Source organism: Ursus americanus, chromosome 17 (assembly GCF_024610735.1).
Source record: "Ursus americanus isolate L20-20 chromosome 17, mUrsAme1.1.p, whole genome shotgun sequence".
Taxonomy (NCBI): domain Eukaryota; kingdom Metazoa; phylum Chordata; class Mammalia; order Carnivora; family Ursidae; genus Ursus; species Ursus americanus.
This window is the reverse complement of record NC_142143.1, coordinates 10,756,154-10,769,965: the sequence shown is the minus strand read 5'-3', so window position 1 is coordinate 10,769,965 and position 13,812 is coordinate 10,756,154. Positions and strand designations below refer to the sequence as shown.

Here is a 13,812-nt window from a genome sequence, read left to right as displayed (position 1 = left end):
AAGGAAACGGAAGCTCGGATGTGTGGGGACTGGCCTGAGGCCACAGTCAGGGCATGGCCCAGCCGACTCCGAGCTGGCTCCACTAACTTCAAGGCATACCAGCTGATGAGTGCCCAAAGGGGTGGTGTGGGGTGGGGAGCACACGGAAGGGAGCCCTGCAGTGGCACCCCAGCAGAACCGGGCCTGGCCGCCCTCCCAAGGGGGGCAGAGGGAGCCGAGCAGAAAGAACCAGCCTGAATTGCCAAAAAGACACACACGCTTTAATCACTCCGGACAAGCAGGGCAGGGGCGAAGTCAGGCGAGGGGTGGCTGCGTAGCACCAGGCTTCACGGCGCTTGGTCGGGTCCTGCTGCCAGCCCCCAGCCACTTAGCCATGACTCTGTCGGCTATGAGTGAGCACCAGAGACCGCCGCCAGGGCCACCTCTGCCCTGGAGTCGGCATCAGCACCAACGGGTAGAGGCCATTTCCCTCTGGAAAGAGGTTCAGGCCGCCTGGGATAAGGAGAGAAGGCCGGAGACCGCCAGGCTGCCCCACCCTGGGAGAGGGAGAAAGGACAGAAGGCCCGATGTCCCTTGCCTGGCCTTGGTCTCTCCCGGTGCCTGTCTTGGCATCATGGCTCAGAGGAGGCTCCCCCGTGGCTGACCTGGAATGTTACCCGCTTCAGTTCCCTAGACCTGCTGAGGGGTACGAAGCCCGGCCCATGGCCCTGTGGCTTGTGTGAGAGCAGCATCTGGCCGCAGGGGGATCTGCCGGGTGGGAGCCGCCCACCAGGGTCTCAGCACCTTAACCAGGCCTGGAAAGCCAGGGACATTGGGCTGGCGAGAGGGGCCAAGGAGGGTCAGAGAGCACCTGGGGACAGACGTCAGTGTCTGACAGCGGCCGGGAGCCTGGGAGAATGGAGGCCCAAGCACCTTTGGGAGGGTGGGCTGACAGGGTGGGGAAGGGGATGTGTGAGGAGGGGAGGGGTCCTCGCAGGGTACCGTACCGGGTCTATGGGGAGCTGTGGGTCTGGGCTCCCTTCCCCGAGGGCCCTCTTCACCCCCAAATGCTGCAGGCCCCTGGATCCTCCCCTCATAGCACCCTTGCCCTGACCAAGGCCCCCCTGGGGTTTGCTATAATGAAGGGCATTGGGCAGGAAGGAAAGGAATGGACAAGTGTAAGGATACCCCCACCCTGGGGGCTCTATCCCACCTTGGGGAGCTGCGGGTAGGGAGGCGCCACGGTGGCTGAACGCCCAGACACAGACTTCTGTGATGAGAGCCCCGTGCACTTATCTGGGGCTGGTTCCCCGATCCTTGTCTCCCCACCCTGGCTGAACTGGGCGCTCACCAAGGGCAGGGCCAGTCTGATCCACTGCAGCTCCTCCCCCACCGCCCCCACCAAGAGCCTGCCCAGAGTGAGAGCTCAGCAAGCATTTGATGAATGAATGAGTGAACAGCGGCTGCATGGGGGGGTGCACAAGAGAGTGACAGAGAAGGTGGAAGGAGCGAGAGGACAGGGGAAGGAAGGTGGGGGGCTCCTAGAGGGACAAGAGAAGTGAAGGACGTCGGGAAGAGTCTAGAATGTTTGGAGGATTCCAGAATGTTTAGGAAGTCTAAGAATGTGCAAGTTCTAGAACCTAGACTCAAGTGGGGACCATAGACCAGCAGCATCCCCATCACCCAGGCACTTCTTAGCCGTGCAGAACCCTGGGCCCGTTCCAGAAGCAGAAGCAGAATCTGCATGTTAGGCCCGTCCCTAGGTGGTTCACACGCACATTCAAGTGTGAGAGGTGCTGATCTAAACAGCTGGGAACATTCTAGAATAGTTAGGTTAGAGGACTTCTTAAAATACGTGCAAGAGAGGAGAGAGAGAGAGAGAGAGAGGTGTCGGAGGGAAGGAAAGAAGAGGAAGCCCACCCAGAATGCCAGGTCCCGGGGCCCACTTTACAGAGGGGCACACCAAGGCCCTGCAGGAGGACGGCCCCGCCCACACCCCGCCCCCCCGCCCCGGGGGCCAGGGCCCCCCTGCTGGGGGCACTAATCATCCTCAGGCTTGATGAGGTGGCCGCTGAAGGTGATGTAGGTGTCCACGTCGTCGCTGTAGACAGCGTTCTCCCGCTCGCGCTTGAAGAGACGCACCCAGACGCGGTCCCCGGGCGCCAGCGCCAGCATCACGCTCTGGCTCTGCATGATGCTGCGGTCGCTGGGCTGCGCGTACAGGATGACGGCCGCCTCCTCGTTGTGCACCACGTGCACGTACGTCTCCTTGAAGTTCCAGCTGTGCACGTTGAGGCTGAAGAAGTAGAGGCCGCGCAGCGGGGCGACGAAGTGGCCGGCCACCAGGTCGAAGTGCCCGTCGGGGTTGACGAAGACGGTGTCGAAGAGCAGCGGCTGGAAGCCCTCGCTGCTGTGCAGGGCCGTCTTGCGGCCCACCGAGAAGGCGGAGAAGCGCATCTGGCACGGGCTGCCGGGGCTGCCTGCCTGCCCCTTGGAGCCCTTGGGGCCCTGCGGGCCACGCTCCCCCCGGGCACCCTCCCGGCCCAGCTTCCCCGGCGTGCCCAGCAGGCCTCGGTCCCCTTTGTCACCTGTGGGGACAAGAAGGGGAAAGTCAGGGCAGGCACCCGGGCCTGCACCGAGGGAGAACCTGCCACCAGAAGGTTGGCCAGAGAAGAGCCAGCATTTACTGAGCACCTACTGCATGCCAGCCATCACCTCCTTGAATGCCCCTCTAAAGAAGATACCATGACCATCTCCACTCACAGGAAGGTGCAGTGACTCACCCAGGGTCACACAGCTCAGGAGAAGCAGGAGAGGCAAGACTCAGGATGGTCTGTCTTCCACCTGCCCGTTCCCCTCCCCCTACAGCGAAGGTGTGATAACGTTCCCTGGGAAGCCAGGCCTGAACCCCAAGAGTCGCTACACCCAGCCTGACTCCAGTGGAGATGGGGGGTGTGCAGGACGCACTTCGCATTTTTTTTTTAATTTAAATTCAATTTAGTTAACATATAGTGTAGTATTACTCATTTTGGGGTAGAATCCAGTGATTCACCAGTTGTATAGAACACCCAGTGCTCCTTACATCCCGCGCCCTCCTTAATGCCCATCCCCCAGTTACCCCCTCCCCCCCACCTCCCCTCCAGCAGCCCTCAGTTTGTTTCCGAGAGTGAAGAGTCTCCTATGGTTTGACTCCCTCTCTGTTTTCCTCTGATTTTAATTTTCCTTCCCTTCCCTTATGTTCATCTGTTTGTTCCTTAAGTTCCACATGTGAGTGAAATCATATGGTAGCTGTCTTGCTCTGACCGACTTATTTCGCTCAGCGTAATCCCCTCTAGTTCCATCCACGTCGTTGCAAGTGGCAAGAGCTTATTCTTTTGGACGGCTGACTCGCGCTTGGCACTTCTGACCCAGAGAAGAAGCCAAGAGAAACACCTCCGTCTACCTGAAGGGAGAGGCCCTGGTTAGCCGCGGGCAGCCCTTGGTTGGCATTACGTCCCACTGGGCATTTCACGGTCAGGGTCTTGGTTACTTTGTCTCTATCTTGAAGAGGATCATAGGAACCTCACAGGGGTGGTCCGGGGCCCTCAACAAAATATCCTGTGGAAGAGTGCTCTACGGACCGCAAATAGCAGGCAGCAGGGTCCCCCCAGCAACGCTCGGCCCGCCCCGACTGCCCGGGGGTCCAGCACATCTCACCTCGTCCTTAGGCACACACGCCCCTGCCCAGCCTTTGCTCCAGGCTGACCTTGACCACAGGAGGAGCAGGTGACCCCCTATGTCTTGAGATACCTGATCCCAAATATTTCCCTGCCGCCTGTCCCACTGCCTGAACTCCCACCACAAGCCACTCCCCTTTGAGAGATCTGCACAGCCCCCGTGTCTTCCCAAGGTCTCCTGGGACCACGGCAATATTGCCGGAAGGAGTAGGAAGGAAGGTGTAGACCTTTGGGGGACGAGCCAGGAAAGAAGCAGGGAGAGGGGGGCCCATGATCTACAGAGGTTTGGCCCCACAGCCTCAATGGAGAAGGACCTCCTCACGTGCACAGCACTTTATAGTTTGCAGGGCATCCTTTTTTTTTTTTTTTTTTTTATTATTAGCAGGCATGACTTGGTTTTATTGTGGTATGTCCATTCAGAGGACCAGGTCTGCTAGGATTTTGTCACAGGGGCTTCAAAACCAGGGATTTAAAGCAAATTAAGAAGAGCAGCCTAATTCATGCGTTCACTAGACAGTGTCCATACTCTTGCTACAGCTATGAAAGAAACTGCCTCTCTGCCCCAGCCCCGAGGGAGGGGGGTGAAAGGTGGTCCTAGGAAGGGGTTACCTTCTCCTTTTTACAAATGAGGAGGCAAGCCGGGGACGGAGAGACCAGCCTGACCCATACAGTGAGGGAGCTAAGCAGCTGGGGCTGGGACCCAGGACTCCTGACGCCAGCCAGGGGCCTCCTGCCACAGCCAAGGGTCCACCCGGCCCGGCAGGCAGCAAAGGCTGGCCCAGGGATGTCCTCCTAAACCTGGGTTTTTAGGAGGATGGTGTGAAGGAAGTCCCTTCAGCGGCCAGGCAGCTCCTTAGCCTCAGGCTGGGGCTCTGGGGGCCTTGGGGAAGATGGGATGCTCGAGGAAGGGAGGCATCCTCCCCCATGAAATCTGAGGGCCGGAAGTCTCAGAAGCCAGCGGACCCCTGGCTGGAGGATGGAGTGGCCCCATGGAGACTTCAGGGATGGATCCTGGCTTTGCTCCTGACAGCTGTGTGCTCCTGGGAGAGCTCCTCCCCTCTGGGAGGCTCAGTTTCCCCCTCTGCGAAGTGGGAGGAATGACAAAGTACCGACCTCTTGGGGTTGTTGGCAGCACAACCCCAGGTGAAGGGTGTCCAGGGCCTCGCCCCAGCCCTAGCTGTTCACAGACCCTAGCAGCAGAAGCCTCTTCCTGGCTTTCGAGGACAGGGAGCCCGCTCTCACCTGGACAGCGCTAGTGGCTGCCCATAGGTCTCCCTACTTTCACCCTTGTCCCCCACTAGACATTCTCCACAAGACAGTAGAGGGATCCATTTTGCAACCTCAGTGAGATCAGATCCCTCTGCTCGAACCCTCCCCTGCTCCCCATTCTCAGTCAGGGAAACTCAAGTCTGACCCGGGCCCTGTTTCATCTCCAACTTCAGTTCCTCCTCTTGTCCCCTGCTCCTTAAACACACCAGGCCCCCTCCTGCCCCAGGGCCTTTGCACCTGCCGCTCATGCTCCTTGGACTACTCTTCTGCAGATATCCACATGGCTTCTCCCTCACCTTCTCAATGAACCTACACTGACCACCCCATTTCATATGCAACCTATCCCCCGCACGTGCACTCCTGATGCCCCTTACCCTGCTCGACCTTGGCACCGCCATCCCATTTCTCACCATCACACATTCTGTCTCATTAACTTGGGCAATATATGTATTGCTCGCTGTCTGCCTCTCCCACGAGAACGGCAGTCTGCACTTCTGTCTGGTTTGCTCCTGCTCCGTCCTCGGAATTCAGAACAGTCCTGGCACACAGTAGTTGCTCAATAAATGCACGAATGACAGAAAGGGTCTGGGAAAATTTCTGTCTGGGTTTTTTCTGCTCCCTCCACCTCACCGACCCCAGCCCAAGGAGAGGGCCCCACGCCCTCCCCGTCCCCAGCCAGGCCAGTCTAGCCTGAGCCACGGGCGGGTACTCACCCTTCAGGATGGTGATGTTAATGTAGGGCCTGACCTCAGGCAGCAGGTATGGGAGGGCAGCCGGAGAGGCCGAGGACACTGCTTCATCGGCAGGGGTCAGGGGGTCCTCAGAGTCACAGCACCGCTGACAGTACACAGGGGGACCCGAGGCCACGGCTTCCCCAGAGGAGGGCTCCTCGGCGGGGACCCCAAACATCAAGAGAGGGTGCAAGAGCGCTGCGCAGAGGAGGCCCAGGGCAGCTGTCCCCATGGTGACCTGGAGCAAGGAAGGAGGGGCGGAGACTCTATTCAAGGGAGTGTGCGCATGGTGCAGGTGCACCTGACACCACTCAGGGACGGAGTGCGAGTGTCCCCATTCAACAGATGAGAAGACTGAGACCTACACAGAGAAGCAATTTCTTCAAGGTCACGAAGAGACTGGTGGCCATGCAGGGCCCTCAGGCCGAGTCCCCTGGAACCCAGTCCCCAGGGATTTCCGGCACACGTGGGCCTGGAAAGGAAACCCCTCTAAAGAGAGCCACAGCCAGGAACAGATGAGGGTCCCGGGAAGCCTTTGCTGGGGTGGGCGAGAAAGATGTTCCCGCCACCATGTGTCCTAACCAATAAGACTGTGAAATGCTCCCCCCATCCCCGCCCCACCCACCTCCCTTTGGCTTGTTTTCTTGCCACGGACCCCTCCACCTCCAGCAAGCAGAGGCCACAGGTGCAGCATGAGGGAGGCTAGTGGGCCCTTGGGACAAAAGCAAATGATTCTGCAGGCTTGTTCTTCAGGAGAGGGGTCGAGCGGCTGAGCCCATGGTCTGGCACATTGAGTACCATGGTCTTGACAAAGATCTGGGAAAGTTCATTTATTCTAGCAGTCAGGAAGCAACATCCATCAGAGAAAATGCACGGGGTTATGCACAGTGACGCTGTTACTGTATGTTTGAGAATTCAGGAGGAGGTATGCAGAATTGCCCACTGCAGACCACTGCTAGCCTGCCTGTACAGCGTGCGCAAGGCAGAGGCAGATACCTCTCTGTGCCGACAGGTTAGAAACAAAAGAAGAAAAGAAGTCATTTTTGGAGGAATGCAACACTGAGGGCGTGTAGGTTGGCAAGGGCTGTTGTCAACCCACCTCCCCCTCAGCACCTTTGTGCAGTCAACAACCCACGCAGCTCTACCTTACACAGAGGCCCCAAGGCTCTGGAGTTCATTCATTGGAAGATGGTTGTGTCAATCATCATAGACCTACCAATCAGCTGCCAAGGGGGTAAATTGGAATTAAGGAGCAAGACTAGGAGGTCTGGAAGATTCAAAGGGATCGGAGAAGTCCAAGGGTTTATGAAGATGGGTCTTTGACCCTGGCCAAGAGAGGTTCCAGAGCTCCAGGAGAGGGGCAGGAAGTGGCCAGGACAGCAGACACTAGGGACAGGCTGGGGCTGGGTGGGCAGGAAGCCCAGCAAAGAGCCTTTGAGGTGGTAGCAGTGTTTGGGGGCTGGCATGTTATCGCAGGATCAGAAACTCGGCTCTTGAAACCAGACTGGTTTTTACACTTCTGGCGTTTCTTTGTTTATTTCCTTTTTGTTCCTTTAACATTTAGTACAATTCAAAAATATTTTTTCTGTGGTTAATACATGTAGAGAAGGTAAAATTATTATTATTTTTTTAAAGTACTATTCTATCTTCACCAAGCACTGAGGTAAGGAATGGGTTTTAAAGGGCTTGAGCTACCCCCCAACACACACACACACACACACACACACACACACACACACACACACACACGCTCTCTCCACCGTGCTAGGGGCTGGGTAGTAGCAGGGGAAGGGGGGGCAGGCAGTCCCCAGAGATACCACCCCTCTCTTAGAGGTGACCGTTCCCGAGCTCCACCCTGGTCTGCTTTCCTGGTTCTGCTCAACAAGGCAGATCAACTTCTCAGAGATCAACATTCTCTCTGTCCAATATTATCACCCTCAGCCAGTGTTTGTAAATGTCGCATCTCTGTGATTTTTGAGAAGAGCAAAAATCCCCTTTTTCCTGGCCATAGATGTGACTTTATGGGAAAGGGTGAGGCCTTAGGGTTGGCCCTAAGATCCCATGATAGTTTACAAGCTGTGTGACCTCCGGCTGGTAGCTTAACCTCTCTGGGCTTCCCCCGCTGCTCCTTGACACTTACAAGGAGGTGAAACCAATGCCCAGCTCCCAGGTTATTTGGGAGGATCTGAATGCAGGGAAAGTGCCTGACTTGTAAAAGACTCTTAATACAAAGGAGAGCAGGGGGACTAGTCAATAACATTGCAATAACATTGTACGGTGACTACACTTATCAGTGGTGAGCTCTGAGTTATGTATAGAATTGCCGAATGACTATGTTGCGTGCCTGAAACGAATGTAACATTGTATGTCAATTACACTTCAATAATAAACAAATAAGATTTAAAAAGTGTTCCTTCCTGTGACAGACAAAGCCTCTTCCCAGTGCCTACTTGGATTAGGAAGAACAGAATTTTGCCCGGAGGACTGGCATGGTTGGGGATGTTTCTGTTGGCAGAGGCCAGATGGGAGTCAAAAGCTCTGAGACAGAACTGTGACCTGGGGAGAGCAGGAAGCAGGAAGCAAAGCAGCCTTGAACAAGAGTAGTAATAACCACAGCCACGATCATGGACTGGTCCTGGGGGAGGGCTCCAGGCAGGGATCGAGGGTGGGGGACCGTGCCATCTGGAGTGATTTGGGGGGTCCCTGCTGCCTCCACTCAGGAGCTGGGAGCTCTCTGGGATGGGAGGGGGCTGGGCCTGCTGAGCTGAGCTGGTGAGTGTCCGGGCAGCAGGGCAGCCCTTCACCCGGGGGGGCTTTGGGGCTTTGGTCTCAGTCAGCAGGAGGGAAGGGGAGAAGGAGAGCTAGAGGGGCTGGGGGCAGGGGGCAGAGGGAGAGAGCAGAACCCAACATGTGTCTAGGAAGAGAGGAGGGAGGAAGGGAATTCCGGGCTCTGACTCCAGCCCCCTGGGCCTTGCTGGAGGAAGTTACAGGACCTTTCATCACTCACCCTGCTCCAGCAGCCTCCACAGCGGCTCACGGACCCCCGACCTCTGGGCAGTGTCTGGCTCCTTGGCCCATGTCTGCTTGTTGCTGGCCTAGACCCCCAGGCCGAGCTGAAGAGGGAGGGAGAAAAGGAGGGAGAGAGGCGGAGGGAGGGCGGAGGGAGCGGGCTGAGCTGGCTTCCCACTTCCCTCCTCCCTGCTCCCTCCCCTCCAGCCTCTGGGATCTTCGGGAGATAAAGGGAGCCAAGGGAGCTGGGGATTTCCTTTGCTTAACTCTTTGGTGGTCCAGTGGGGTCTGGTTTGATTCCGAGACCCAACAGAGTCAGAGAAGGAAGGGGCCCGAGGCCCCTCGAGGTACAGGCTGGAAAATCGAGGGACAGGAAGGGTCAGGAGCCCCCCAAGTTGCTCAGAAAGGGGGAGGCAGTGCTGGAATCCGGGGTGAAGGGTGGGCTTGGCCTATTTGCTCTGCGTGGCAGGGGCAGGATGCAGAGTGGAAAGGTCACGGGCGCCCGCCTGCAGCTCCAAGTTCTAATCCTGGCACTGCTGCCCACTGGCATGGGACTTGGGCCCATCCCTTGACCTCTCAGTCCCTAGGTGTCTGCAGAACTCCAGTCCCCAGCCCCCTTGCGTCAGGCCCAGGGGAGGCTCAGCACTTGTCCAGTGAGTCGATGAGCAGGGATTACCCCCTCAGGTATCAGGTAAGGGCTGGGCAGCCAGGTCAACACCCCTCTCCCCAATGGACGCCGAAGTCCCTCTTCTCCGCCTGGAAATCTCCCCTGATTGGTCCATCCCGTGGGTCTTCTGGAGCCAACCCCTCTTTGGAAATGACCCCCCGAGAAGGGTCCTGTTCACAGGAGGGACAGGCTGTGTAGTGTGCCCCTGGGCCTGGGCCGGGTCCTGCCCAGCTTCCCTCCGGATGGGCTGTGGAGGTTTTCCAAAGGCTACAGCCCTGGGACCCTGGGGTCGGAGACCCCTGTGCAGACTGTCTCCAATGTCCCTCCTGCTCCAGCACCCTCTCCTTCCGCACTGGCTGAGGACCTACTGCCTGGGTCGGGCCCCATCTTTGCAGGGGCTTTTGGTAGCTGAAGGGTGTTCCCATCCATTATTTCACCTAAGCCGACCCCAGCCTTGCGCTTTCCCAGGGTCACAAAGCTAGTGAAGAGGAGCCACAACCCCACAGAAAGGAAGGGGTCCCCACCCCACTGGAGTCCTATGAACATGCCTGGGCGTGGGGGATGACGGGGGGGCTGGCAAAGGCTCCAGTTCCCTGTCTGTCCCTGGAAAGAGGGAGGTGGTGACATGACAGCCCTCTGTACAGAAATGTTGAGATCCAAGGGGGATGGATTTCCGTCTGGGGCTTTGGGCACTGAACCCTCATCCCCACACTGAGCGTGTGGACAGAATGGCCCCGCCTATGTATCTTTGACCAGGTCTCATCTCTGGACCTCGGTTTTTCTAGCAGTCTTGGGGATAATCAAACAGCTGTACATCAGGCCTGGAAGGACCCTGAGAGATGGCCTGACCCAATTACTTAATGTGACCCGCAGAGACTCTGTGACTCAGGACAGACCCTAGTCTTTGGCTCAAGGTCACAGCAGACTGGAGTCCAAGCTGAAATGAGAGTCAGACTCTCCCAGCTTCGAGCTTTGCGCTGCTTTCACCTCCCAAGCCCACTTGGAGTCCCCCCCTCCACCCAGGCCTTTTCAGGGGTCCCAGGGGGTCCCCCAAAAAGCAGATTGAAGTACTATGGCATTGAGAAAACACCAGGGCCACACTGGCCATGCCCTCTACGTGGCCCTGCCCCAGGCAGCATTCCCAGGGCACTGAGCCAGGGCTGCAGAGGGCGGGAGCCAAGGGGAGCCACCCTCCCCACCCTCCCCCATGCCGCTGCCATCAGGAAAAGGGCTGAGTCAGCAGCACCAGAGGAGGAGACAGCTCCTGGTCGCCTCTGCCGCCCTTTGGCTTAAAAAGCCTAGTCAGAGGAAAGGGAGAAGGGAAGGGAAGACAGATGGGGGATGGGGAGCATGGCTTGGGGACTCTGGAAGCTTATCCCCCACTGTGCCAGCACATGCTCCATGCCACCCTCACCAGCTCCTCTGCCAAAGGCCGCTCAACCCATTTAACAGGTGGGGAGGCTGAGGCCAGGAAAGGGACTGGATTTGCCAGGTTCTAGGGCTGGCTCCTTTGGCTCCCGGTCAGGCCAAGGCCCCAGAAACGGGCCCCTTGTTCTCTTTGCCCAGAACAGATGGCTGGAGGAAGGCCGGCCAGGACAACAAAACTCGGATATATTCTACATCAATATTTTTCTTCTCATTCTCACTCTGCCTAAAATACCTTCATTGGTGCAGCATTCCTTGGTCTCCCAGCCATTCGGAAGATCTCCCCGGCTGGCCAGATAGCTTGGAGATGGGGCTCCAACCCCGGGGCTCCAGCTCCTTCTAGCCATGTGACCTTGGGCACACTTCCTACTTCTGAGCCTCGGTGTCTCTGGGCCAGAGGAACATGAAGAGGCCAAGAGCACCTGAGCATTCTGGTGGGATACCCAATAGGGGTACCCTCTGCTGGCCGCCCATCAGTGCTTCTCCATGGTTACACTCTGAATAGGGTAAGGGTATGAGCCCATTCTCCCCATGCGCACCTGAGTCGGAAGCCCTGGCACCCCGGAGATAACATGTCCAGAGAAGAAGCTGGCCTGGGATACCTGTCATCGCTCTGCAATAACCCCCACCAGCAAGGGTACAACCCCAGTGCAGAAAGCCAAAACCTCTGTCACCAAGGCCAGAAACCCAGGGCAGAGCTGTGAGTGCCCCCACCACCTCCTGCCTGTTGTCCCTGCTCACAAAAGACAGCTCTTACTCCCAACCAGGCTCTGTTCTGAGGTTTTTTACATGTATTAACTCATCTAATCCCTCAACAATTCTCGGAGGGAGGCACAAATATTAGCCCCATTTTACAGATAAGACAAATGAGGTGCAGACTCACAGACTCTCAGAACCAAGCTCCTACCTAGTCGCACCTAGGTAACAGCCCCGGGTTCGGGAGAAGGTATAAAAATAGTGCGTTAGTGTTTACAAAGTGCCAGGACCCTCATGTATTTAAAAAAATAAAACGTGTGCCTGTCAAAAAGTGAGGTAGAAAACATGATTCCCGGAGTCGGCATCGCAAGCTGTGAAGGGCAAGTCACAGAGCTAACTGCTCACGGTCGGTAAGCAATTAAGAAACTGAACAAAGGAAACCGCGAGCGCCACCTGCTGGGCAGAGCCGTTGGGTCCGGGCAGCTTGTGTGACCCATCCCACCGGGCACCCACTTCACCCCAACCGCGGCTGGTGATGCCCCCCGCTCGTCCCATCCCCTTCTTCAGGAGCTAAGGGGGTAGGAGAGGGGTAGGAGAAGGATGAAGGGCCCACTGCGACGCGCTGGGGGGCTGGCTGGGGCGCCCATGCCCTTTTTCCAAACCCCACTCCCCACAAAGTGGCCAGAGGGCCCCAGGAGACCCTCCCTCTCCCAGGCAGTTGGTCCCGCTTCCTCCTGCGCGCAGAACCCCAGACTTGGTTCTCCGGAGCCCTTCCACTGACTAGCCAGGTTGTCCTGGGTGAACTTCCACCTCTGGACTCAGTTTCTCCACCCTGGGCTTTCAACAACCCGCGTCTGATCCCAAAGGGTGTTAATCCGAGCTGAGGGAGTTTAATTCCATTTTACGTTAGAGGAAGCTGAATCCCCGAGAGGCCCAGGGAAGGAAGAGCCAGCAGGTCTCGGGGCGTCTGTCCGCTGCCTCCCACCCCGCCCCAGAAGAACCCTGTTAACTGTTAGAGGGGGAAACTGAGGCTAGAGGAACAGGTGCAGCAACTGGCTCCCTCCCCACGGCCCACTAGTGGCAGAAGCAGAATGATGAAGCCACCAAGGCGCGTGGGAAGGCAGCAGCCAACCTTCCCGCCTCGCTCGGCAGAAGTGGGGGTGCGACTCCCCGACCCCAGGCCCACCCGCAGCGGCCTGGAGCACTGGGAAAAAGACTGTTACCGGCCGCGGGCACGCTCCTTTGGCTGCCAGTTAGGCTGATGCCCCCGAAAAAAGCGGCCCAGGGCTCAGCCAAACCGGATTCCGCCGCGCGGACACTCGCGGGCCGAAGAACCTCAGGCCGGCTCCGCTCTGGCCGCGGGCCTCTACCCGGGAAGCCCAACCGCAGGCGGCAGCGAAGAGCCGCCGCGGCGCCAGGGAGGGGCCTCTGCGCGTCCAGCGCCGGGAGGAGTCGGGTAGGGGCAAGAGAGGCCGAACTTGGCCGAGCATAGCCGAATCCTGCCAAGTGCTGCCGAGGACAACCGAGCAGAGCCGAGTCCGGCCGAGCCTGGCGGTGGCGGCCGAACACGGCCGAGTCTAACCGAGTGGAGCCGAGCGTGACCGAAGAGAGCCGAGTCCGGCCGAGCGGAGCTGCGACTAGGCGGAGGTCCCGCGGCGCCCCCTGCCGGACACAGAGCACAGCGCAGGCCTCGGCCGGAGGTCCGGTGACTTTCCTGGGAGGTGAGGGTAGGAAGCCCATTTTATGGATGAGGAAACTGAGGCTCCAAGCGGTTCCGAGGCTAGCCCGGAGGCCCGCAGAGCTAAGAAGTGGTGGCGCTGGGGCTGGAATCTGATTGTGTGGCTGACAGCTCAGCAGACTGCCACCCACGTAAACAGGCATTGTGAGTTTGCTTTGTTCTCCCCACAATTGCTGCTATTTTACGGCCAGAGAGCAGGAGAGACCTGCGCTGATGAGCGGAGGGAAGCGGAGCTCAGAGACACCCCCTTCTTACAGATGGAGAAACGAAGCAGGCTCTGGGCCGTGTTGACCAAATGCAGCCGCACGACTGGCCCTTCCGTGTGCAAATATTGACATATTTCCTGGTAATTAAAGCAGATAGCAGGACCGGGAGGCCACGTCCCACCCCTGGCCTCCTTTTCCCCCACCTGTAATAAGCCGGCCACAAGGGACGTCGGCTCCTGGCTGCCTCCAGGCTGTGTTCCTGGGATGTATGAACCAGGATCTGAGGTGTCTGGGACCCTGGAGATGCCAAGCGTGGCCCAGACCTTTTCTTTGAAAAGGTGCCCTCAGCACACACGTGCACAAGGGCTCACCCCTC

At 58.0% G+C, this 13,812-nt stretch overlaps 1 protein-coding gene across 1 annotated transcript; it reads right to left on the bottom strand.

The window, feature by feature from the left end:
- Window positions 1-238: 238 nt before the first annotated feature.
- Window positions 239-8,808, bottom strand: C1QTNF6 (C1q and TNF related 6). The gene is made up of 3 exons (XM_045780027.2): window positions 8,703-8,808; window positions 5,678-5,933; window positions 239-2,567 (listed from the first exon to the last, which is right to left on the bottom strand). Exons 2-3 carry the CDS (start codon window positions 5,925-5,927, stop codon window positions 2,020-2,022), a joined length of 798 nt encoding a protein of 265 aa, XP_045635983.1. The 5' UTR covers window positions 5,928-5,933; window positions 8,703-8,808; the 3' UTR covers window positions 239-2,019.
- Window positions 8,809-13,812: the final 5,004 nt, after the last annotated feature.

Coding starts and splice junctions, on each gene's coding strand:
- C1QTNF6 (XM_045780027.2), bottom strand. CDS start 5,927: ATGGGGACAGCTGCCCTGGGCCTCCTCTGCGCAGCGCTCTTGCACCCT. Junction 2,568..5,677: donor TAACATCACCATCCTGAAGG/GTGAGTACCCGC, acceptor TTGTCCCCACAG/GTGACAAAGGGGACCGAGGC.